The sequence below is a fragment of the Aythya ferina genome (genome assembly GCF_964211825.1).
Source record: "Aythya ferina genome assembly, chromosome: 17".
Lineage (NCBI taxonomy): Eukaryota > Metazoa > Chordata > Aves > Anseriformes > Anatidae > Aythya > Aythya ferina.
The window spans coordinates 8,651,917-8,676,561 of NC_140316.1; the positions used below are offsets into that span (position 1 = coordinate 8,651,917).

A 24,645-nucleotide genomic window follows, 5' to 3' on the forward strand; every position below is an offset into this window, starting at 1 on the left:
CTAAACCAAAGGGCCTTTATTTCTTCACAGCCAAGAAATCCACCTGTTTCTTTGCATTTCTAAAAGAGCTTTTAAGGCTGCCTCTGGGACCTGGGGTATACGCTCTTGCTTCACCTTCGCTGAAATCTACCTTCAAAGTGACGCCTGTTGTCAGCACATTGCTAAACCTAGCAAAAAACTGAGTGGCCAACAAGCTCCTCTGTAGCTCCACTGCTGCAGTAGCGGCACTCTGGGAAGGGGCAACACATGGATATCATTAAATCATAGAGCCTACAGTCCTCGTGAGGGCTGGAAGGCCTGGCCTGGGATTCCTGCCCTGCACCAGCAGCCAGGACAGGCCTCAAGGTGCTCGACTTCTCCACTCAGAGACGACTTCCCCATCTGACGGCCTTGGCTTTGCTCCTGGTCCCATTTTGTTGCTTGCGAAAGGCACACAGGCCACACAAAATGGAAACCAGGAGCCGCGTCTGAAAACACTGCGCAGAGTTCAACTGAATTCTAATGGCTTTTTTATTTTTCTAGGTTGTCTTGAAAGAGCCTGGTCTTTCATGAATCTAATTTTCTCTGTGTGAACATTTGGCTTCCCCTCCCTCCCCCCCAGTAAGTAATTAAATAATCTCAGTGAACTTTGCTTCTTTCAGCAGGGGACCTGCTGCTGCCCTCAAGAAAACCTAGGATATATTCTTATTGTTTGGGGCGTGGGGGCTTTTGTTTGTTTCAAATCGCTATTTAATCAAGATGGAGGTGTGAGCAGAAACGAGGCCCTCACTCGTACTTCAGAAGGTAATTTCGAGAGTGCTCGTAGATCAAGAGGCAGTGCAGACTAATAGGTTACAAAAACACAATCACCACTCGTCTTCCAATTAAATTGAACAAGTCCATTTACTGTGCTTCAAACAGCCCCGAGGAGAGATAGGGCCATAAATTTTCTCAGCCATAAGGGGACCGAGGCCCATCAATGAGCAGCGTGGCACAGCCTCACTCATAGCCAGAGGGTTTCTTTCTTGGGTCTCGTTCTCTTGTTTTGCAACTCATTTCAAAGCGGAGTTAATTTCTTTTTTCAGGGTTGCATAACGCCTCCCCTCCCTCCCTCTTTCTGTGCCTTACGCTGATGAAAGGCACAAAAAGCTTGCGTCAGTGACCCCTGCTCCCCGCCAGGGCTGGCAGACAGCTGCCGGCACACGCTGCAGCACCTGCTGCGAGGGGCTGCGAGCCTCCCTGGGGACAGTCCCCTTCGGGATCAACGGGGACATGGGGCTGTCCTTCACCCAGGGGAGATGCCCCAGCTGAAAAGCCAACGAAAAATCTCGTCTGCCCACCGGGGTGCGGCCAGCGTGGTGTGACACAGGCCAGAGGGTCCGCAGCTCAGCTCCTGGCCAGGCTGGAATGGCTTTGGGGTGAGGGTTTGTGTTGGGACAGCTCCTTTAGGGTACTGCTTGGTCCTCCTGTGGCTGCACACACCCCTGCCTCTGACTGAGCACTGAGCTGCACATTTGTCAGGCAATAACCCGTGTAACTTCAGCCCTCTGGCTGGGAGGGGGAAAAATGGAACAGCAAAGAGAGCAGCTTCCATACTGAGGGGAGGGTTTGCCTTCCAGCTCTTTAAGGGCCTTGTTTGTTCTCAGAAACACAGCAAGCAGCAGTTAAAAGAAAAACTTTTCCTATATAAACAAAATCCCAGGCTAGAAAAAAAAAAAGAAAAAAAAAAAAAGAAAGAAAGAGCGAGGCAGGCTGCAAGTCTGCTACAAGACTCCCTGAACCCTCCTGCACACAGCATCCCACCCCCTGAGCAACATTTCTCCGCTTGTACCTTCCTGCAGACCCGCTAGCACAAACAGCACTCCTTGGAACAACTGTACCCCACTGAGCCTCGCTGAAAATTTGGGTCAAGCCTCTGTTAATTTGTGACACTGTAAACGAGCTTCAGTGAAAGTAAAGGAGCTGGCAGGGAAAATATATGCAGAGTGCAGCTATCTTCATCAGGTACAACAAAGGCAATTAAAGTTGCACCCTGCAGGTATTTATATTGCGCCGCTCAACCAAAAGCACAGGGGCATGTAATACAGCTGTGTTGGTGTAGGATAAAGTGTCTGCAGCAGGTTAGGGGGGTTGTTATTAACGTTCAGAAGAGATGCTGCATATTACCCACGGTTTCTCAGCATGCTGAGGCACAGAGCCACAGCCCTATTTCTCAACAGGTGTCTACTGTGGCTGCATGTGATTAAAGGGAAAAATTAGAGTGAGAAGCTAGGAACTTCGTTGCTCAGAAGCAGCAGGGAACTCTGGGGTGTTCTTGTGTGTGTGCTTGTGTATGCATGCATCAGCTTGCACATAAAGGCAAGAGGGAAAGAAGCAAGGTAGATGCATGGGCAGGGCACTCTTTTGTGTGGTTTATCCCTCAGAAATTAAAGGTAGACTGAGTTAGATGTGGGCATTCCAATAGAAGAGTAAAACAACGCGTGGAGGCAAAATTTACCACACAGCGCTTCAACTTGTCAGCAGAAAAAAGGAAATAGAATAAAAACTGGCTTAAAAAAACTTGGATTTGGAAATGCTATAGCATTACCTCAGCAAGTTTGTGTATTGTCTGTCTGGGTCTGTTCTGTGTGTCAGGATCCTCCCTGCAAAACCTCTTTCCTCTGGAGATACCACGATGCATCTCTCCATGTAAGGATGGTTTGGAAGCTCAGGCCAGAGGAAAGGGCAGGGTGTGATATAGCAACGCCCACTGAGGACTGAAACACGGCATTTTTTTGACCTGAATTCTGTATTTTTCCACAAAAATATTTTCTGCAAGAGCAGAGAGCTGAGACCTCTCTCCAGAACTCTCTCAATGCAGATTCTGACAGAGCTAAGCTCCTTTATAGAGCAACCCTTGAACTCAGAAAAAGGAGAGCCATACAACAGTTGTGTATAGGCATTAATAGAGGCTAAAAGTTTCCGTTCCATTTTTCCCTTGCCAGTTTGAGTATTTAATGACCTTACCCAGAAAAAAAAGCAGGGGCAGCACTCAACCAGGGGTTTTGATTTAAACAAGTGCTTAAGCAATGTCCCAGCAGAATGTACTTCTTTCTGGGAACAGAGCGGACACTAGTGGTATGCGTAGTAAAGCTATTGACACCTTTTTGTCACTGGAATATTTGCCTGTATTATTAACCCCTGCTAGAAAGAATACAGCAACAGCCCGATGACTTTTGCTTTGCATCCGTTATCTGCATCTGTAACTATAAAACTGATTTCCCCTGCCCTGCAGCTTGCGTGCTCATTTACCCCAAATGAGGCAAGTGGAAAGCAGAGCACAGCATGCTTGAGTTTAGCTAATTTTAAAGGTTCTTATAATTTTAAATTAGAGTTTACTCTTGCTCTGGGAACAAAACAGTTGGCAATTGGCCTCACAGGATTCATGGAGCCTGGCTTCAGAGAGAGGAAACCTAGTACCAATTAAAAAACAGACTCACACCTGAAATATGCATGTAAAATATGCAGCTTGAACACCACCAACAAAACCCTGGTGGCAAGATGCAGTCTTTGGCTGGCTGGTTTTTGAAAGGACCTGCGAACTCATTCTGACCTTCCTGAATTGACCCAGGGCAACACCCCAGGCTTGTAGCAATGAAAGCTTCAGTTTGTTTTCCTTTTCATGTGTGCACACGTAGACATGCACCTAAGTATGGTGCTCACGTTCTGTTCTTGCTCTGCCTTATATGGTTTTATAAGCAGTGACTCACGTGTACTACATGCTCGGTAGATGTATATAACATAATTAATTCTGAAAGACAACTTGTGCCTGTCCGCATCCGTGTATGATCTGCGTATTTTGATTGGAATGCTACCTGTGCAGGTGAGCGGATAAAACATCTCCTCTGGCTGGGACTACCCATCTCACACCTGATGTAACTACTGAGTATTTGCAGTTGAGCACTAGCTTTAAAAGGAGAAAAATCAGTTCCCCATTACATAACACTTCGGGGCTTGGAGGACTACGTATTCAAGACACTGCTAACATTACACATCCGTACACAAATACAAGATTCTGTAATCCCTTGAGTCTTACGTAGCACTTTCTCTCTCCAGAATGCCTATCAGATACCAACACTGATCAAAGGGCATCACACCTCTGCTTTGCAGCTACTAGGAACAAGGGGGAAATGTGCCATGGAAATCAAGATTTCATATCAGTCAGTATCTAATATTTCTCTGTCATTTCCTCCCTCAGTTCTATGGCATGTATTATATCATCTCTTTCCATGTATATGGAAAAACATCCCAAGGCACTGAGCCTGACTTTCCCCTTGGCTGCACATGCAGTTCCCATTAGCATCAATGAGAGCTGCTCATAAGCTCCCAATTTGGTCCTTGGGCTTGTCAGTCCAGAGCAACAGTGATCCTAAGAGGACCCTGATGGTCAGATAACATCCCCTGCCAATAATCACCAACTCATTAAATGTAAATGTTTCTTTTATATATGTTTGATCTTTTTCTTCCCCTGAAGGACTAAACTTTCGGACATGAAGACCACCGAATTAAGTTCACATTCAGCTGAGCAAAGACCGCATAATAAACACAACCCTGTAAAATCTCATTGCTGGAGGCCACTTTTTCTTTGTTAAATGTCCTCAATTCATTATTCATAAGCTAGAGTCTTGGCAAGTTTTTCCCCTCTCCAACCCCACCCTTGATGTGAAAGTGCTGAAGGAAGGAGCGACTTTAAATACATTGGAGAACAGCACCATTAATAAATAATACTGTTTTAACCAACTTTGTCTAACATCATTATAATTGAGTTATAAAAATTTTATAGCAGATTTCTTGCCCAGATTCCTGTGGCTAGTTCAAGCAAAGTGGTGTGTAATACTTACTACTTCCTTGGGAGACAGGAAGCTGTAGAGTGGGAGGGTTTGGCTGGCTTTTTGGTTGGCCTGAACCTCTGCAGAGGAGCTTCGCTTTGCTGTGACCTTTGAATGGTGCTGGGAGCATCTTCGCCGTGTTTTACGCCCTTCCTCCCGAGACCTGGCTCTGTGCCTCCAGAAGACATGGAGAACCAAACCGTTATTCCTCGGCATTGTAGTGGTGCCCACTACCAGCTCCACACAAACCCTTGACAGCTTTGTGCTGAGCCACTGCATGTGGGAGGAAACCTTCCACATGACTCCTCTGTAGAGTCACGATGGACAGAAAAGGAACATTTTGCTTTTCTACTTTTTTTTTTTTTTTTTACTATATATATTTAGCATCCAGGAAACTTGGGGTGGATTTTGGACCTTAACGTCAAATTTCAGCTCTAACTCGTAATTTTATGGTGGCTCAAGACAAACTGTGCTTCCCAGCAGCTTGAATGTCCCTATGTCAATACACCTCCAAGAAAAGACGCTCTTCTCTTGCATGAACATCTCACCTATTACAGGTTGCATTCCTCCCTGCACTGATCATCATCAAATTTTCATGAGAAAATTCTCAGTAATTAGGAATGGAGTGGGAGAGAGGGGGTGGTTTGCTCATCAAGTCAAGTGCTTTCAAAGAACACGTATCAAATTCATGTGCATGAGCTATGCAACTTGCTATCGCAGTGATGTGGCCCTAGCACCAGCATCCACTCAGCTGGCCTCAGGATGCATCTGTCATCCACAGGACAGAGACTGAAATCAGGTCAAAGGCAGTGGATACAGATGCCATTGGCAAATACATTTCCATTGCTAAGAACAAGTTTAACGGCTTGCCTGGGACATCAGCAGCACAGAGCCCTTGGGCTGGGAAGGCAGACTGGGCTGAAATCAGCTGTCACTGCCTGAGCGTCAGCTACGGGGATTAGAAGTGACTGCTGGACTAAGAAGCTGAAGCCACTGCTCCTCGAGCCAAAACCCTCTCTTTTATGGCCAAGAGCGCAAGCAGCTCAACACACGGTGTCCCAGCAGAACGGGACATGGCTCTGTGCAGAGCTCATGGATCACACGAGCTCTTGCAGCCCTGAGCTCAGCGAGCGGTCACGTTACCTGCTGCGGCAGCTCGGGGAGTAGGAGTCGGAGCTCTCCGAGCGAGACTGGCGGTGGCGATGGCGATGAGCTTTCCGGGTGCGCCCACGAGAGCTTTAAGAAGGCAGAGAGGAAAACCACCGTTAGACAGCAGACTGGGGGCTGCAAGAGGCAGCAGGTGGAGGCTGAAGTCATTTAAATCAGAAACAAGAGCTGCACTTTAAGCCAAAGAGATTGGTGCGTGAGACATGGTGCAGTACAGCAAGGCATGAGAAATTCTCCATCCCTTCACAGCTACACCGACATTCAGGCAAGCCATCTTACTGAGATCTATGCTTGCATTTTAACTACAAGCTATTAGGTTGCCCCCATAGCCTGCTGGAGGAAGATCTATGGACTAGCATGCAGGAACACAGCACAGCACCAATCCTTTCTGCTTTCAAGACCTTAAAGAACTGTCAGCTACTCTCCCTTCATCCTGCAGGCTGCCCTGACAGCCAGGGAACTGCCCAGGATGTTCCCACAGCTAAGCTTTGATGTGGGAGCACAGTCCCTCTGGGCAACCCATTGCAAAGCCCAAACCCTCCCCTTTCTTGCTGTGCCCCTCTCTGCAGTGCAGGCTCCTTTCTAAACAGCAGATGCAAGAGGCCATGTTCCAAATAATACAGAACACTTAGTACCTGCCTGCCTTCCCCACCTTCTCAAGGTGGGAGGGTCTGCCCAGTCCTATAGGATGCTCTTATGATTGCTATATGAACATGAAGGACAGCTTCCCTAACTGCAGCCTGCCCTATTGCGGGCACAGGACCCTTTTACCTGGCTGCTCATAGGTGTCCAGTCATGCTGCCCCCTTTCTTTACAGGGCCACAGAACAGGGACCAGCAAAATGTGCACACAGAGCCCAGTTCACTGTCCTGCTGCTCCACGTGGGTTATTACTGACGGCTTACCTGGCCCCATTACTGAAGGGCTGTTGTTGCCCTTGCCAAAAGCTTGAGCCCTGCACACACAGAGTAGGCTGACGTGGGTGGCAGGCTGTGTCACCTTCAGTGCCTATTCCTTCTCATCATGCTCAGTGCCCATCACAGCAGGTATTTTTGGTCTGGTAGCGCAGCCATCTGCTCAGCCGGGCATTGCTGTGCCAGCAGGCAAAGCTAACGAGGGGTTAGCTGATGGGAACAGCCTGCTTTCATGGCCACGCTGCACCACTCCTTGACACTGCTAATATACCTGACTGGACAGCATTTAGCAGTCTGGCACCACGAAAACTTAGCAAATCAATTGCTTGAGAACAGCATCTCCCCTAAGACAAAAGGGCAACCACCAGGGCAACTGCTTGAACTCCACTTGGCTGTTTCCTCTGATGCTTTTTACACCCTATGATTCAATTAAAAAAAAAAAAAAAATTGGGATTTTTCTTCCTTCTTTCTGCACAGATGAAGTCAGGGATACTAAACATCTCTCCCTCACACAGTGGATTTGTGTAAAAATCCCCATTTTCTCTTCACCTTCTGCACCACTCCCTCCCAGTTTAAGACTTTTCTCTGTCTGCAGGAAGGATGAACTGGTCCCATGTGGTTTAGATAACCAGTTGCTCAACACAAAGATAAGCCAAAGCAGGGCGATGGTACAAAAAATCCTGATCTGCGTTTGCTCACAGGCTCTCTCCAATCCACCCCTGGGAGCAATGGGGAGTTTTGCAGAAACCAGGAGTGACTCAGTTCTGACTTGTGAGCTGAAAGATGGAGGCTAAAGAGCCCTGGCTGGTTTATCCCCAAAGAGCAATTCTAGCAGCTCTTTGGGGATAAACCAAGAAGGAATCAGCTCTTCTCATTCCCCTTGGTCAGTGCACTCCAGCAAGGCATCCAACCTTTGTGTTAACCACACTGCTAGGCTACTGCACCTTGGCCAGCACCACCCTGCATATGGGAGATGCCTTCTTTCACCAATTATCTAGGAAGCCTCGGTTTTACCAACAATCTATGAGACTTCTGGGTGTGTAGCAGCTTAGTTTGAGGAAAAAATGGTGAGTGCCCCACTGAATAGGCAGAAATAACGAGAAAAGGAGATGGGTGTTCTGCATTGTAACACAGCTGGCCTCTGGAAGCAGCACGGCATGTTGTGCTCCTCTTGGATTCCCAATCTCTTCAGTCCCAAGGTGTACCAAGGTAACATCAGTAGGGCTAGGGGTTGTTGTCCTTCTGTCCCCTTTCTGCCTAAGAGTAAACAGCTTCAGCCCCAGAGCTGTTTCCTTGCTCTGAAAGCAGGTGAGATGCCACAAGTTGCAATTCCCAGGAGAAGACCGAGAAGGAAATTAAAAACAGAATGCTTACAGGCCCTCCTCCTGGCCCTAAGGAACCACATTTCATGCCATACTCCTTGATTGTCTGCCCCATAAGAGAACCACAATCCTTCTCTTATGCACTTACCAGAGCAGTTAGGAACCTCAGCTCCACATTTTTGCATTCTCTAACACCTCTAAACAACCCCTTCTCTTCCCTATTCCCCATTGCTTTCTGCTCCCATGAAAAATTCCTGAATCAGGTGGCACAAATGAGAGAGAAAAGATCTCCAGCCTCTACAAACCCTTCCCTATTTCAGCAAAACCAGAATCACTGGTTTTAGCTACAAAATAATCCAGAGAGCTGCTCAGAGCTCTGCAGCTAGCATTAGCTCCTGGGGACCCACCACACGAAATGCTTCCTACCCCTGCAGCTCTGCACAGGCAGGGCAGGGAGTACCAGGAACCACTACTTACTGTTTTTTGTGTTTTCTTTCTTCCTTTCTCTTACTTTTGGGGCTTGAAGAACTAAATAAGAAATGGCTAATTAATTCAGAGATTTCTGTTCTGATAAAGAGCCACACAATCACACACAATGTTACAGCTAAATTGCCCAAAAGCGTGCAATAAAAAATTAAAGGGATGAATGATTCTCTCTCAGCACAGGGGGTCTCAGTTCCTGCTAACAAAGCTGGCTCATGGGCTTGGACAAAAAAAAAAAAATCCCAGTGCCATCAGCCCTCCTGCTGGCTTTCCCATAGAGAACTGGAATAGTACATGCATGTACTGGGATCAGGAGCATCCTTAAAGTACACAACTGGAAAGGCAGTGAGTGAGTCTGAGGGTTTCAAAGATGGACACTGCTCAGGGATGCGTACTCTTTGCAGATGAAGCCATAAAAGAAACAAGGCTAAAGATGCAGGAAAGATACAACATGGATGATTGTTGCTGGGGATACTTTTAACCAAGATGCCATTTCCAGTTACTTGCTTAGCTGCATAGGTTGGGCAGGAGATCTGACTCCTATGGGATCTGAGGGACACATAAGGCTGAACAGGACAAGGGTAGCCCCAAATCCACAGGAAATGGGGGAGCCAAGGGAGCCACCAGGAGACAGAAGTGTCTTCTGCCCCCACCCAGCAAATATCAACCTCATGAGATCCTGAGAAGACCATTAAACTATTATTTCTAAGGGATCACCCATGCTTGCTCTTACCTGTGTCTTCTCTTCTTTGAGGATAACCTGCAAGACACAAATATTTACACTAAATACAGGGTCTAACAGAAGTGGAAATCTGAATCAGAGACAATATGGTAAGGCCCATCTATAGACTGAGCACCTCCCACGTCCCTGGGGGTTCCCTTTTCACTAATATTGCCTCTGCAGTCTTGCACTACGATTAGTTTGAAGAGACAGAGGAGAGTACAGTCCCAGGTTTTCTGTATGAAGGACCATGTAGCAGCCAAAGGAGGAATCCTTTCTGGATAACCCCAGAGCAAGCTCACAGCCAAACCAGGATCATGCAAAGTCTTCCCTCCTGGAGCATCCCTGGGATGACACAGGAGCCATCATGCTGGTGGTCTTCAAAGAAAATCCTGGGAACATGGAGATCACGTTGCAGCAAGGCCTGACCCCGGTCTACTACACAGCCTGATGGCCCATCTGAGCTTCTAGGACAACATCCCACAGAGGACATGGCCTGAAGTGCTGCCTAGAGGGGCCAGGAGATTACCCATGGCAAATGGGATCTGTAGCTGATGTGTTACCAGGTGTCTGGAAATGACCTCCATCAGTCACTAATGCTCAGTGGTTGCTCATGCTGCTTTGTGGGACCAGATACAGCTTATCATCAGCTTGTAGGGAGCACAGATGGGTACTAAAGGTGGAAAGCCAAAGAGCATCTGACCCCGGACAACTATCAGAAGGTGGCATCCATACAAGAGCATAAGAATCTCTTATTGAAAAGGAATTATTTTAAAGGGATTTCTATCTCCTTGTATCTCCTTCTCCCTGCCTTCCTCTTTAAGAAACATACTTTGCTTTTCACCCTGTTAGCCACTTTTGGTAGCTTCTCGCTTTGATTCAATAAATTATAAATACATGAACTTTCCGAGGGAGATGGCATCCACTGTTCTCTGCAAATATTGATTTAACAGTTGAGGGAAAATGGTAAAATATTTGCAATTTTAAATTTTCATCATGCTTTTTAAATTAAAAATGGACTACAGAAGAGGGAAGGCGGAGGCAGTCCCATGACTTCAAGCAATGTGAGGCGAGCTCTCCCCCTTGCCAGCATGGTTGGGAGATGTTGAGAGATGGCTCTGGGCTGGGAAGGGCAAATCTGATGGCTCCTGGTGCCTGGGGAGGGGAAGGAAGGGGCTGAGATGTGGGCACAGGGAGCTGGCTGGAGCCTTTTGATGGTTCAGATGCTGCCGCTTTCTGTGGGTTGATGGAAAGGGGAAACGAATGGGAGCCACATGAAATTTGACAGCAAGATTGTGGAGCTGGTGGAGGCTGCCTTGGCCTTGACCTGGCTCACCTGCCTGTCTGTCTGTCCATCTGTCCATCTTCTCTGCCACCCTGAAAGCTCACCAAGCCACCCCAACGGCCATCTCACCTTCTCGTGGGGCCCTGCTGCCTCGATGGCCACCACCACGAACAACTACGAGCCGTGGGAGGGCTGTAACGTCTCCCACCTCCTGCCCAGACGCCCCCTGAGAACCCGGCACACCCCTGCACAGCCACCAGCCAGCCGTGACGTTTCCCAAGGAGAAATACCTGTTTCTTTTTCGTTTCTTGGAGCTCTTCTTCTTCTTCTTCTTCACAGGGGAGGGGCTGTAGGAGGGAGACCTGGGGGTGCAAAGGGGTGTCAGGGGCTGCATGGCCCCCTCACCCCTCCAGGGCCATCCCGGCCCACGCCATCCCCAGGCTCAGGGCCTGGGGGGCTTCAGGCTGAGCCCCCGCAAGCTGTGAGGGGAGGGCGACAACACGGCGGTGCCTCGTGGGGCCTGCCAACGGGCCCTCACACCTCCATTTTGCATCCATTTCCTCCCCTCGGCTGCCAGTCCCCTCATCCCCACACGCCCCAGCCCAGGCCCACGCTGTCACGGCCGCCCTCACCTCCGGCGCTTCTTGCGGCCAGACTTCTTCTTCTTCTTCTTCCCCCGGGCCGGCGGCGGTGCGCGCTCCCCGTTGCACGAGGGGCTAAATCCAAAAATATTTTAAAATTAATAAATAAATGCACCATCTGTATCATTTCACTTGGGGCTGCTCCCTTTCCCATGCCGCTGTCCCCACCAGAGGGACAGACAGGGCAGAGGGATCACTTCTGATAGCAGATCAGGGGTGCGGGTGAGCCCCTAATTACCCTCTAATGAATAATTTGGTCACACTTTAAATTAAGTGTCTCCTGCATGGATTTAATGGAGATATAATGAGACAGCCACTGTACGTGGATGCAGTGCCAGCTGATTATTTAAAATGTGTTTGCTGAGGTTAATGACTCCAGAACAGATTTATAGGTTTTGTTGCTCTTTGTAAATATGCTTTAAATAATTAATTGACATTTAATTTGCATATAATAATTATTGCAATCAGATGCATCTAACAGTAGTAAAAGACATGACATATGTTAAATAGCAATTGATTAGAAAAATATATATTTATTGAGATGCTATGGTAATTTAGTAAGCTACGTATATCTTGCACAGCTGTTAAACCTTAAAAAATTGTGAACTAATTTCTTTTTAAACACATGACACTGAATCATGTCATGTTTCAGTGAAAAGTAAAATCCACAGTTAAATTAATTCAGAGCACTGGACTGAAAATATGAAATGTCTGGGGGCTAGTGATCCAAAATAAAGCAGACTGATAGAAACAAGGGCACTGGGTCTCTGCCTCAGCTTCCCCACTGTTTGTCCCACTGGCAGGAGGAGCCACCTTTGGGGACGTGAGCGTGGCCTCATGTTTGGAAAACGTGAAGAGCTGCAGACAGGACAAAGGAAAGGACATTATTGTTAATAATAGTCCTAAGGCAGAGCAAGCATCCTGGCATGTTGGCCTCTCAGGTGACAGGGACAGCACGTTGGTGGCCCCAGTGAAACCACCTGAAGGGCTGCAGCTCAGGGCCAAGCCCACCAGGAGCTGGCCCTGCTGCCAGCCACCAGCAGCAGGTCACCAACATTGCCTTGCAGGGTAGGCATGGGGACAAGGAGCTGGAAGACCCCTTCCCATTGTCTGACTGGGCACAACCAAGTGTACCCGGGGCTCTGAGGGAAGAGAGCTGTCCTGGTGAGGTGAGCTCACCCAAAGGTGAGCAGAGGCTTCATCCCAGCCCCCACTGAGACTATCACTATGCAGGAGAGGACCTCAGTTGCCCTAGTGAGACAGCAGAACCCAGGACAACACAAATCTGGGCTCCCCAGCAAGCAGGAGCACATCTCAGCCCCCTTATCAATCAAGCCCTGCCATGGCCAAGCCAGAGCATGGAGAAACCTCCAGCCTGCGCTGCTCAGCCACAGGCAACTCCTGCAGAGCCCTCCTCCTGCTCCCGAGATGAATTCTTTTGTCTTTGAAGTGGAAGACTTCTCCCTGGGCTGATCCAACTTTAATTGTTCTTCTGTGATTGTAATCAGAGTCTAATTAAAAATACACTTTAGATTATTGTTCCGGTTAGCCTGCAATCTGAAGATAGGAAATGTGCTTTCTTTCTCTTTCTTTCCAGCATCTTTAACCAAATGGAGAAGCTTTAATCCCAGAGACGGTTCAGCAGGCAGCTCTGAGACCCCAGCTGCTTCACTTTGAAGGTTTCATTCGTTTTTTCCCCTCACAAATAGTCAGGGGCAAACGATGAGCTGATAACAAAGCCCTGCCCTAACAAAGACAAAGCAGCTAGTCTGATGTGGGCACGTGGAGGTGGGAACTGCTGAGGTGATCCCCAGCTGGGGGAACCCCGCAGGCCCCACTGTACACGGGATGCTGGCAGCTCACCTGGGCTGGCTGCATGAGCACAACGTGGAGCGAAAAGGGAACTGAAGAGACTGGGTTTCTCCATGGGTTTCATGGAACTGCAACTCATGTGGCCATTCAACCCATCCACAGCTTTCACAGACCCCACTTGGGATGAGCATACACTCTTCGGTGTTTCCTTTGCTGACAGCCCCGTCCCCTTTGGGGTGGCCCCATCCCCTACCTGCGGGACCTGCGGCGGGCATGGCTGCGCCTCTCCTTCCCTCTCGCCCAGCCGTTAGTGCTGGAGGCCTCCTTGGACACGCGGCCACTTGGCTTCTCGGGGTGTCTGTCCTCTGCAGGGTATGGCAGGCAGCTGAGTGGCCCACTAGAGGGTATCAGGACAGAAAGAGCAATAAGGAAGGAAAAAAACAGGGGAGTGAAAATCCCAGCAAAACAAAGGGTAAAAAAAAATACAATTATTTCAATCACCATTCCCCAAACCTGCTGTAGCATTGCCAGCCCCTTGCTGCATGGCCTCTTCCCCCAGAGCATCCCCCTCATCGGCACCCAGGTGGAAGCAAAGCTCCCTCCCCTCACCTACAAACAAGGTGCTGGGCCAGCAGCACAGCTGGTCCTGCTGAAAGCCCAAACTGGAGGCACTGGGGCAGCCCCTCAGAGCCAAGGGGAAGCGCCTGAGACTTGCAGGTGCCTCTACAAGCCCTGGGGAACCCACACAAGCAGAGCCCTGCAGATATTTTTTTCAAACAGAAGGAGTGATTCAAAGCCATAAACCACACCTGGAGGGGGCACTGAGAACATGGTGTCATCCAAAGTATTATTCAATAAATACAGCAAGTGTCAGGGTGTCCAGGGCATGCTGCAGAGACGTGGGATGAAGGGCTGGGGTGTGCACATCTGGAGGGTTCAATGCGCCCAGGAGCATGGCTAAGGAGCAATGCCATGGTGAAGGAGCATGTTAGCCCTGGCTTGCCTTGGCCAGAAGCATGCAGCCCCTGGCAATGTCCTTCTGCCTGCCCTCGTCATGAGCAACGCAATTTTGGGGACTGCAGTTGGCCCAGGAGCAGCTGCAGAAGAGAGGTCACCCCTATTTCCACTTGTGCTCTCAGCCAAAGCCCACCTTCCCTAATAGCTTCCTCTTTCTCAGCAGACATTTTTCAGTGTCCGAACATTTTAGGGATGTGCCTTAGCCAAGCACAAGCACTAGGGTTCGATGGGGTGAAGCTGGGGCAAATGTTTCCAGCCCAGGACATGCAGGAGGTGCTGCTGATGTGACAGTCCCTCCGGCTTTCAAATCTATTACTCCTCCTGTAATAAATCCCCCGGTCTCTGCCCAACATCTATGTGGTTTGTAACCATCCGGGAAGCTACATGGTTAATTGCTTTCTTTGCATGAGCTAATTAGCTCGTGGCCTTTCCCAAACCCCTTTTAAGAGCAGCCTTCCGAGGCTCAATCATTAGGATCCATTAAAAACGTCCCCAAATTAATGATCTGTGCAAAGCCAGGGCTGGAGCGGCTCCGGGAGCAGAGTACCCGGGTATGGTGGGTGATGTTCCCCACCCTGGTCCCCGATCCCACTAATGGCATTTTCAGGTCCCGGGATTAAAACATTTTGGCCCGGAGGCGAACAAGGGCTGCTGCTGTCCTGCAACACCCCGCGAACCATTTCTTCTGGGCTTGGAAGCAATTATCGATGGAAATAATTATTCTCCAATCCCATCAAAGGCTGGCTTTGATTCAACCAAATGTTCTCCTCCGGTGAAAGCTGAGAGTCACTAACACGCTAAACCGGCTGGTAATCCCTGTGCGTTAAGCTCCACGGACATTGATCGAATATAAATATATATTTAAATATATATATATATATACTTTGTAGTCTTTCCTGTCTTTCATCCCTGATATAAAAGCGCTTGCAGCTCGGTGTGAAAGACCTCCGCAGCCTTAGAGGGAGGGCTGTCACACCTTCCCCTGCAGGGAGGAGAAAGCCTCTGTGGAGGGTTTTTTTTTTGGGAAAAAGAGCTTAGTTTGCTGGAGGCAGCCCCAGGAGGGCGGCAAGGACATGCAAGCAATGTGACTGGAAGCACAGGCTTCCTCTGTGCAGGGGACGTCCCTTTCCTTTGCGGCAGTCTCTGGTCCAGGAAGATTTTGGGGGCAATTCTGGCCAGCTTCTGGTGGATGGGAGGGGAGCAGAGGGCGCACAGGGCTCTGCCCAGGTGCTCACCTCTCCCACCAGCCTGAGCACTTCACTGCTTTTCCCAACCGGGCTGCATTTTGGTATTGCTAACGTGAAGGGGAGAAACCACCATAAAATGCTGCAGTCGCTTGGAGAACGGGGCTGGGGCTGGCAGCCAGGGTATGACAGCGTGGAGAGGTGGCTGCTGGCCTTTCGCTGAGGACGGGGCAAAGGCAGAGGGTATTTGCAGCCTCGGGGAGCAGAGCTCTCTCACAAACCATCACCACATCTCCATCACAGAGCTCAGTGCCATGGCCACGTGCTGTCTCATCAGGCCATGGACCGCGGCTCTCGGTGACGCAGCCCCCTCCCCTGTCCCCGGGCTCCCACGTCCCCCAGCCATCTCCTGCCACAAAGCTTTCATCAAGCAGCCTTTCTCCTTCTCTCCTTTCTCTCTGGAGGAGAGAAAAGCTGGAACGTTGCCTTCCTCGTGACCTTCCAGCTGCGGGACACCATTGCCAGGGCAGCAGTGGCAGCATCTCTCGCCTCCGCGGGACCAGCTCCAGCAGCCCCAGCCCTCTGGGGCCACTCCAAGGCCCCTCCACCCTTCTCAGCAGCTGTGCAAGCAGCAGAACAGGCACAACGGGGCTGGATCATGCCCACCAGGCCTTTTTTTTTTTTTAAGATTTATTTTACTTCTACAGGCACAGAGTAATGGGGTGCTGGATGCCCAGCCCGGTGCCGCAGGGATCTGGCTGAATGCACGAGCACTTTGGAGACCTCCAGCACTGGCCACACTTGGGAGATCCACTCCACCAGCACTTCTGAGCTCAAGACAGAATATTTGGGAAAACCAGCACCGGCACTTCACTACCTTGCCCTTTTCAGCCCCAGCTGGCTTCTCATTCCCATCACCTCAGCAGACCCCGGTGCAAAAACAGGCACAGCTCCAGCCGACTGGAGCCCCGAAAACTCAAAAGGTTAAAGCCTCTCTGATGAGCCTGTTAGTTGCAAATATTTCACTGGCAAAGCCAATGATGGATGTCTCGCTGAGGGACATCAGCCCATGAAAGGACACAGGCACCCATAGCTCCAGGAAGAGCGAGAAGTGCCCGCAGCCACAGCAGTGGGACCCGGCGGTCCCGCAGCCATCCCCGCACATCGCCTCTGCCCAGCACCTTGGCTGCTCTGCACCACTTCAGGCAGAGGAGATTTTTTTTTCTGTGCTGGCAAAATTACCCTTTTATTTTCTCTGTCTCTTCTCAGCTGATTGAAAAAGAAAATTGTGGAACCGTTCCTTTGTCCCAGGAGAGGGAGGGGGGAAAAGGAAGGTTGTAAAGCCCTTTCCAAGCCCAAACTCCAGCAGATGTGTTTACATAAATCCCTTTGAAATAGGCACTAAAAATACCTCTTCAAAATTAGGAGATGGGGGAGATTGTAAAGTGCTTTCCACAAACACAGACACACAAGCACCCCACGGCAGGTTCCTTCCCCACCTCATTCAGACTGTTATTATTAGTGCGGCAGGAGCCCTGCAGTTTGTTATTGAAAATTATAATAGCAAATCACCGAGATATTTTCCCTGATTGCACAGATTCCAAGCCAGTTCCATTTTAATCTTCTCTCCACTATTTTCCCGTGCATCAGCAGAGGCGCCAGCTGCAGAAAAGCGCGTGGCTTTTTTTCTTGATGCAGTTTAAGCACAGAAGAGAAACGCCACTCTCTAATAGATGTTTTTCATCCAATTTTCGCCACCACGCCTCGTTTCCCTTCCTGTGATGCCCTCCTCCTGCTGCAAGCCCCAACGCGGCGGCGGCTCCTTTTGCTTCTTGGCCTCCAGAAACGCTTCACGACCTCCTCTCATCACACCCCGGGCCAAAAAAAATTTTAAAAAAAAGCAGCTCAGCTCTTTATTTTCCAGCAGCTGATTTGCCACGCATGGCTGCCCAAAAACAGAGGCGCGTCCCCGCTGGCAGTGGGGTCGGTGACAGGTGCTCCGGGGACAGGAGCAATGCTCCGTGAGCCATCCTTCAGAGGGTCCCCACGGCTGCGTGCCCTCCTCCCCAGGGGCTGGACAGCCCCGAGCCTTTCCTATTCTCAAATCCCCCTCCTTAGGCAAACACCCTCCGGGTCCCCATGCCTGGAAAGGTGACGGCGATGGCACCGCAGCCAGGGCCCGGCACCGGGTAGGGCTGCGGGTGCTCGTCACAACACGCCAGCTCCCCTGTCTGCAGCCCTGCTCCATTTGGCAGGGCGAACGGCGGCGAGATAAACAGTTTATTTGCCAATAACATAGCTCGTTAACTTTTAATCGAAGAGCGGCGTGTGAGCACACAGCTTCCAGGAGCGATGGGAGATTGCTGTGAGCACAGATCAGGCACAGGGCATGGCGGCAGGGGGAGAGGACGGGGAGAGAGGCTGCCCCTGGAGCAGTGGCATGCCCTCTCTATTTCTTTGCCCTTTCTTTTATTTTATTTTAATTCCCACTGGAAAACGAATGGAAAACAACCCCAATAACTCCCAAACCCAACCTGCCTGTGCAACATCCACCTGCCCAGGGAGCAACTTGGGTTGGTGGGGACAGCGGGGGACACCAGGAGATGATGGCCAGCTTCTCCCTCCAGGATGGGGGCAGGACACTCAGACCCCACAAATAAACCACCCCCGAGATGGGGTCCCTTGGGCGTCCCCCATTTGGGACTTTTCTCCCTAATATCTACCCCACGGTGACACCCTGGGCTACACGGGGCTGGGACAGAGCAGATGGGGAGCGTGGGGAGCACAGCTTCATGGCTGGGTGGGTTTGGTGTGGCTCCAGACTTCCTTTCCCCAAACCCCCCAGGTGCTGTGGGAATCACCTCGGCAGTCTCACCAGCTGCCTGGAGATGGGTGGCAGGAGGTATTTTTTTAAAGACAGTTTCTAGGAGAGACAATGGGGCCTCATCTCCACTCAGGAGGTTGAGGATGGCGTGCCCATGCCACCCAGGGCTGCTTTTGGGGCCAAGCCAGGAAAAATCCCTCCCTCTCCACTCCCAGGTCTCGTCTCCAGCCACCTCCTCCACCCTGCAGCCCTGCACAGGGCTTTAAATCACCGGGGAAGAGCGAGGGGAGGATATTTATGGGTTTGCTGCTCCCTAGGGGGAAGGTCTGGAGGAAGCAGCCAGCTCCCAGCGCTCCTGGCCCCGTGGCTGGAGAGAATCATTTCCCCGCTCCGCACACCCGTCTTTAATTGGGTGTAATAATAATTTTAGTGCTTGCTGGGATTCGTGGGGCTGAACCAATGTTTGTAAAACGCTCTGCTATCCTCGGCCGAAAGGCAGCCTAGAACGGCAAAGCCCCCGTGTTATCCACATGTGGATAATCCAGAATTACTCACAAACAAAATCAAGATTATGCAAATGTATTCATTACTCCCCAGAACACCTCCAGGAAAATAGGGGAATTAGTCCCGTTAACAATTACCCGCTATGTCAGCGCGTGGCTGAGCGCACGGGTGCACGCGCTCCCCGTCGGCGGTCACCTGGGGCTCGTCCTGGGACCTCAAGGTGTTGGAAAAGGAGGGGAAATTTGGGCTGGGGGTGGCCTCGGTGTGCCCCTGTCCCCGCCCCGTCCCTCGCCTTTGTGCCCGCTGATGCTGAGCCCAGCTTCGTGCAGCGCAGGGCAGCCGCGTGGCCGGGGCGTGCCGGATAAAGGTGCGCTGGAAACCCCGCATGGTTTAATTAATGCCACATGCCTCTCACTCCGCGGGTTGCGTGGGTTGTTAATTATTTTTATAAAGAAAATAATTAGTCCCAATCAAGGCAGAAGCTCTCCAGAATTACAGCTCATTAAGCGCTCGCACATTTTTCTGTTCTATAAAAAGTCGTGCGGTGCTGATGAAAATTACAGGCCCTTGGAAGCAGCATGAAATACAAATCCAGGCGGTGTCACCATCCTGTTACCACCAGCCGCATCGCTTTAGCTTCAGCAATTGCAGCTGGAGCTGAAGTGCAGGGCTCTCTGCTCCCTACCAGCGCTCTGCTCTGCCCGTTAGCGTGCCGGCACCAACGTGACCCCCAGCAGCGGCCCGGACAAGGATGTCCCCAAGGAGGTGACAGCCACCGAGGGGAAAGGAGCACCTTGGCGAGGGGTTGAGGGATGCTCAGGCTGGGTTCAGCTCCCCCATGGCAAAAATAGGGGAGAAGGAGCAGCCTTCGAGCAGTGGGGTCACCCCGGTGGGACGCAGGGGGGTGCTCGTGGCGGGGTGCAGGAGCGTCCCCGAGCATCCCCGGCCAAACCATCCCGATGTGCTGGGCCCAGCCCTATTGAACGCCGCAGGGGCTTCGCTCAGAGCCTAATTGAAAGAAATCAGAGCACGGTGAAGGGAGCTGAGGCCAAATCGATAGCGGAGCAGTGGGGAGGGCAAGCGGGACGCCGGCTTCGCTGCCTCTCCACCATGAACGGCGCGGTGAGCCCTGGCCCCTGCTCCTCATGCGACAAACAGGGACGTGGAGGAAGGCGAAGACGACGCAGGCAGCTGAAAATAAAGGTGTCTGGTGGGAAACCAACAGCCTCAGCGGGGCAGCTTGAGCAAAGCCCTACCGCCCCTCCTGCACCCCGCACGCCGGAGGTCTTTAGCTGTGAAATCTCTCATAATGCAAAAATATTTCCCTTGCTGGGCAGTAGCCGGTTCTTCATCCTGACAGCTGAAATCCCAGCCTCCTGCCCCAGTCCTCTCCTGTCGCACCCAAAGTGCTGTGTTCAAGCACACCCAGGCAAAGCCAAAAATCCCCAAAACCCCAAAGCCAAAAACCCCAAACTGCAGCCCCAGCACTGCCCTGCTGTGCCAGGGCGATGCTCTGCTGGCAGTCGGTGTTGGCCAAAAGCCATTTTCTCACCGTGACCCTTGGGTTCCTGAGCACTTCCAGCCACTCGCACATGCAGACGAGGCGTGCACTGGCCGAGCCCCCGTTCCTAATCCTTGGGATTTGGGATCAAGCATCACAGTGGTGTTTGCAGCCCCTATCTGCACGCTGGGCCTTCCTCTGGCCCCGGGAACAAAGAGGGAAGGGGGCAGCGAGCAGAGCAGAGCAATCCCGAAGGAGCAGCACCCTGCTGAGCACCTCGTCCTGCTGCCCACCCAAGCACACTGGGAGCGCACTGGGAGCACACTGGGAGAGCCCCCGGAGCCCGGCCGGCTGCAGCCACCTGGTCTTGTTTCATTAATGGAGAGACATCAATTAAACACGGAGCGTTAAACGAGTCATCAGTGAAGCAATTAGCCCCAACCACAGGCTGGGGGCTCAGGGACCCGGCTCAGCCTCGAAACGCCTGGCTGAGCGCGTCCTGCCCCAAAAGAGGCTTATTTCAGCCCAATTCACCATCCTGCTGCAGGACGGCATCCTGCGAGCATCCAGCCAGCTACAGGGCTGCCTCCCTGCAAAAGGCCAAGAGCGGCACGGGGTTCCCACCACGTCCCCCGGCTCCTTTCCCCCTTCCAACCGAGTTCGTTCCCACTTTTAGTTTTTTTTTTTTAAGCCCTCCCCGCAGTCCCCGCTGCAATGGCAGGGAAGGCGCTCCCGTCGCCTGCACAAAAAAAATAAAAAAAATTGCTATTTTTACACTCCCGGCTCCCTCAGCTGCTGGAGGAGCCAGCCCCGAGCCTCCCGCAGCAGGGGGGCTGCGTGGCCCCGCTGAGCGGGCACCAAACCCAGCGCCTGCCCCGACCCTCCTGGGCTGCTCGGGGCCTTGCGGAGATGAGGAGGTTTCGGTGGCCGCAGGAAGAAAAGGTGGAAATAAAGAGAAAAGGGAAGGGCGGTCATGCACGAAATGATTTCATTTCGCTGATGCGGGGAGCGCGTTTGATAAGTTCATATTAGAGAAAAACCTAAAGAAAGCCCAAAGAAAGGCCCGGCTGCAAGACAGGAGGCGAGGGGGATGAAGGCTCCAGTCCCCATGGCAGTGCTGGGTCCCACAGCCCCACATCTTTATTTTTATTACCCAGACCTCAAGGGAGGGAGGCAATCTGCCTGCAGGGGTGCGGGCTTTATGAGCCCCCTTTTCCATGCTGTTCCCAAAGGAGAGCCCAAGTCCTTTTTTCGGGCACCTCTCTCATTGCCAGGAGGGGAGCAGGAACATGAGGGGTGTTTTCCCCAGGGCTTTTGGGGGCCCTGCAGCATCTCTAACCTCGGCTTCATCCTCCAGAGCCCTGCGAGACCCCTGGAGGTGCTGGGGCAGCCTTGGGGGGACGTTTGGCGGCCGCCAGAGCCCAGCAAATGCTCTCTGATGAACTTTTCCCCACTGGAAATGGGCCCAGCGGAGGCAGGTGGATGAGGCTGTGCAGAAGGAGGAAGAGGAGGAGGAGGAGGAGAAGGAGGAGGAGGAGGAAGGCACCGTGGGTCCCCCGAGCATCCCCAGCTCTGTCCTCGCCGCCTTCACCCCGGGCTCCCCCCAGCAGCCCCCGAGCTGCCTAATTAGCGCCGCCGCCGCCGTCCAGCTGGAGCTGGAGGGCAGGGGCAGACAAAGCCTCCCTATTGACAGCACCCCCGAGGACTGCGGTTGGAGGCAGGGGGGGGCTTTTCTTCTCTCCCCCCCCCCACCCCTCCACTTCTCCACTTTTCTTTTCAAGCCCCGCTCCCCCCGTTGGGCCGGGGCCACGGGCTCATTAGCGCTGCGGCTCGTTGGGAGCAGATGGCAGCCAGGCCCGGCCGCCTCTCCCCGCGGAGCAGATGCCCGGCGGACAAGGGGGGGATTAGCAGAGCCGGGGGGGCCGCAAGCTGGGTCCGTGTCCCCCCCCCAACCTCCCCAAGCAGCACGCCCTGGTGCCGATGCTCGGGGACCCAGCGGTGCCAAAACGCTGCGGGTTGGGATGGGAGACAGCAGGTACCCTGTCCCGTCCCCAAAATCACCGGTGATGGCAAACCAGGTGGCAAAACGGTGTTCACCCCCCCCCCCAAAACGTAGTGACCCCCCCTCCCTGCCCGCCACGCGCAGCACGTCCCGGGGGACTGGGGGTTAAAGCGCAAATCCCCGCGCTGCCCTGGTGTGACCCAGTTCGGCCATCTGGCAGGCACGGACACAGCCTCGGTCCCCCCCGTGTCCCCCTCCAACGCCGTTACCTGCCCCAGGGTGAAGTCCCCGGGGGTGGCCGGGGGGTGACAGCGGGCAGGTGACAGCCCCGGGCCCCTCGGTGCCCCCCTCTGCAAAGCCGAGCGTTTCCCGGCCGCGCTGCAGCAGCTGCGGGCTGCTCGCCGGGTAATTAGGCTCCAGCACCGAAATAACGAGCAGCCACCCGCAGCCTTCTCGCAAAAATAAATTAAAAAAAGAGTCGGACGAGAAGAAAGTGAAGACGGGAAGCGACCGCCTTGATTTTTCCCCTTCCGTGCCATGAAGCGCTCGGGAACCCCTCGGCTTGGCAGGAGCCCCCCCCCCGGGGGAGCGGGCAGCCCCTGGCCAGGATTAATGTATTCTTTTGTTCCGGGGATGAAACGTGGTTTTAGCAGGGCTTTAACCCGCTGAACCTCCCCGGGAGCTTGATGGGAATTAAGATGGAAGGGGATTTATCTCCGGGAGCGGTGCTGAGGGATGGGGCAGCACCGTGCTCCGTTTTGGGGGGCTCGCGGGGAGCCCACAGGGCACGGAGCCTCCCAGGGGGACTGTGGGGCCAGCTGGAAGGAGGAAAATCCCCTTCTGCGAGAGGAAAAACCCTGCTGCCCCACGGCTGTCAAGTGTGGGAGCAGAGAGCCAGCTGGTCACCGCAGCGCCTCGCCGGGCTACCTGGCCTCCCCACCTGCCCCCGGTGCCGCTTGGCTTTAGGGGATTTGCTCCTAAATTAGCCCGGCGTGCACTCGGGGCCACGAGGCCGATGGGATCGGTGTTGCCGCGAAGCCTTCGGGAAAACCAGAGCGGGCTTTCGGAGGGGTGCAGAGCAGGCGCCCAGCTCCGAGCCTTTCCCAGCTCCCAGTGCCGGTTCCCAGTTTCCCAACCCGAGCAGCCCCAGGAGGCAGAAGCCTGGCTCAGTCCCTTGGGAAAACAACGCCGAGAGGACGGCTTTTAACACCATCGAGGCAGCCAACAAGACAAATTCGGGTGCTCCCAAGCCGGGAAGGCGCTGTCATGAAGAAGCCGCACGGGTCCTGGCGCATCCGATGGCCCTGCTGGGTACCGGCTGGGCACCGCTGCCCCTTTTGCCTTTTTCTGCAGGTTTTTGCCCCAACCGCACACCTGGCAAGGCAGGGGTGGCCACAGCCCCTGGGCTACGAGTCCTGGGGGTGTCATTGTGTCCCCCCACCCCGTCCCTAGTGGCTGCCCCCCCCAGGTCACCTTCCCGCGGGGTCCGGGTGCTGCAGGACCAAGCCAGCGGGACGCACACCCTGGGGGCTGCACGGTGGGGCTGGGGGCGCCCCCACTTTGTGCCTGGTGACCCCTCCAGCTTCCCCCTTTCACCCCACAGCCCAGCGAGAGCTTTCTAGCCCCCTGCTCAGAGGCAGCCAAAGTTTCCCAAGCGTGCATCAGCCCGGGGAGGGATCCCCCAGCCCTGCGCACGGGGGTCCCTTGGGTCCCCAACCCCTAAGTGAGACCCTCGGGGGTGGCAGAAGGAGGGGAACCAGCAGGGATTTGGGGCAGAGCCCGGTGGCGGTGCTGAGCCTGGGGGGGGTGTCCCCGAGCCCTTACCTGGGCAGCGGCTTGCGGGCGGTGATGCTGGCCACGATGATGCTCTCGGGGCGCGGCGTGGCCACGGCTTTGAAGGTTCCTCGCCAGAACTTCTCGAAGAGCTGCTTCTCGCCCTGCTGCACGCTGGCCATGGCCCCGGCACGGCTCGGCACGGCTCCGCTCCGCCGCTCTCCGCGGTGCTGATCGCTGTTACATCCCTCCCGGCCCCGCACGGCTCAGGTTCGGGTGCCCGGGGCTGCTGCGGCTCGGGGTTAGCCCGGTTCGGCGCGGCTGGCGGGGGGCGTGTGGGGCCGAGCCGCTCCCGGCTCCCGTTTTGTGGCGGCGAGGCGGGGAATGGGGCCGGGCCCCGCCGCCGTCCCCTCCCCGGTGCCGCCTCCCGCAGCTGCTCCGCCGGGAGCAGCCCCGGACCGAGAGCAGCTCCCGGGCTGCAGCATCCTGGATCCGGAGCATCCCTGGACCAGGAGCATCCCTGAACCAGGAGCATCCCTGAACCAGGAGCATCTCTGGACCAGGAGCATCTCTGGATCTGAAGCATCCTGGATCCGGAGCATCCCTGGATCCGGAGCATCCCTGGACCAGAAGCACCCCTGGATCAGGA

General features: G+C 53.1%; 1 protein-coding gene across 6 annotated transcripts in view; it reads right to left on the reverse strand.

Moving 5' to 3' along the window:
• The window catches only part of SRRM4 (serine/arginine repetitive matrix 4), a 34,672-nt gene extending 10,320 nt beyond the window's left edge, over positions 1–24,352 (reverse strand). For 2 of the 6 annotated variants that reach the window (XM_084538718.1, XM_084538715.1), the window contains exons 1-8: positions 24,048–24,351; positions 13,445–13,588; positions 11,371–11,454; positions 11,029–11,100; positions 9,466–9,492; positions 8,727–8,777; positions 5,991–6,083; positions 4,860–5,022 (exon numbers count right to left, since the gene is read on the reverse strand). In XM_084538718.1, the coding sequence (XP_084394844.1) occupies positions 4,860–5,022; positions 5,991–6,083; positions 8,727–8,777; positions 9,466–9,492; positions 11,029–11,100; positions 11,371–11,454; positions 13,445–13,588; positions 24,048–24,178 (765 nt within the window). In that variant the 5' untranslated portion in view covers positions 24,179–24,351. Of the gene's footprint in view, positions 1–4,859; positions 5,023–5,990; positions 6,084–8,726; positions 8,778–9,465; positions 9,493–11,028; positions 11,101–11,370; positions 11,455–13,444; positions 13,589–24,047 lie in introns of all 6 variants that reach the window. The other 4 variants (XM_084538714.1, XM_084538713.1, XM_084538717.1 and 1 more) reach the window with 4 other exon arrangements.
• Positions 24,353–24,645: the final 293 nt, after the last annotated feature.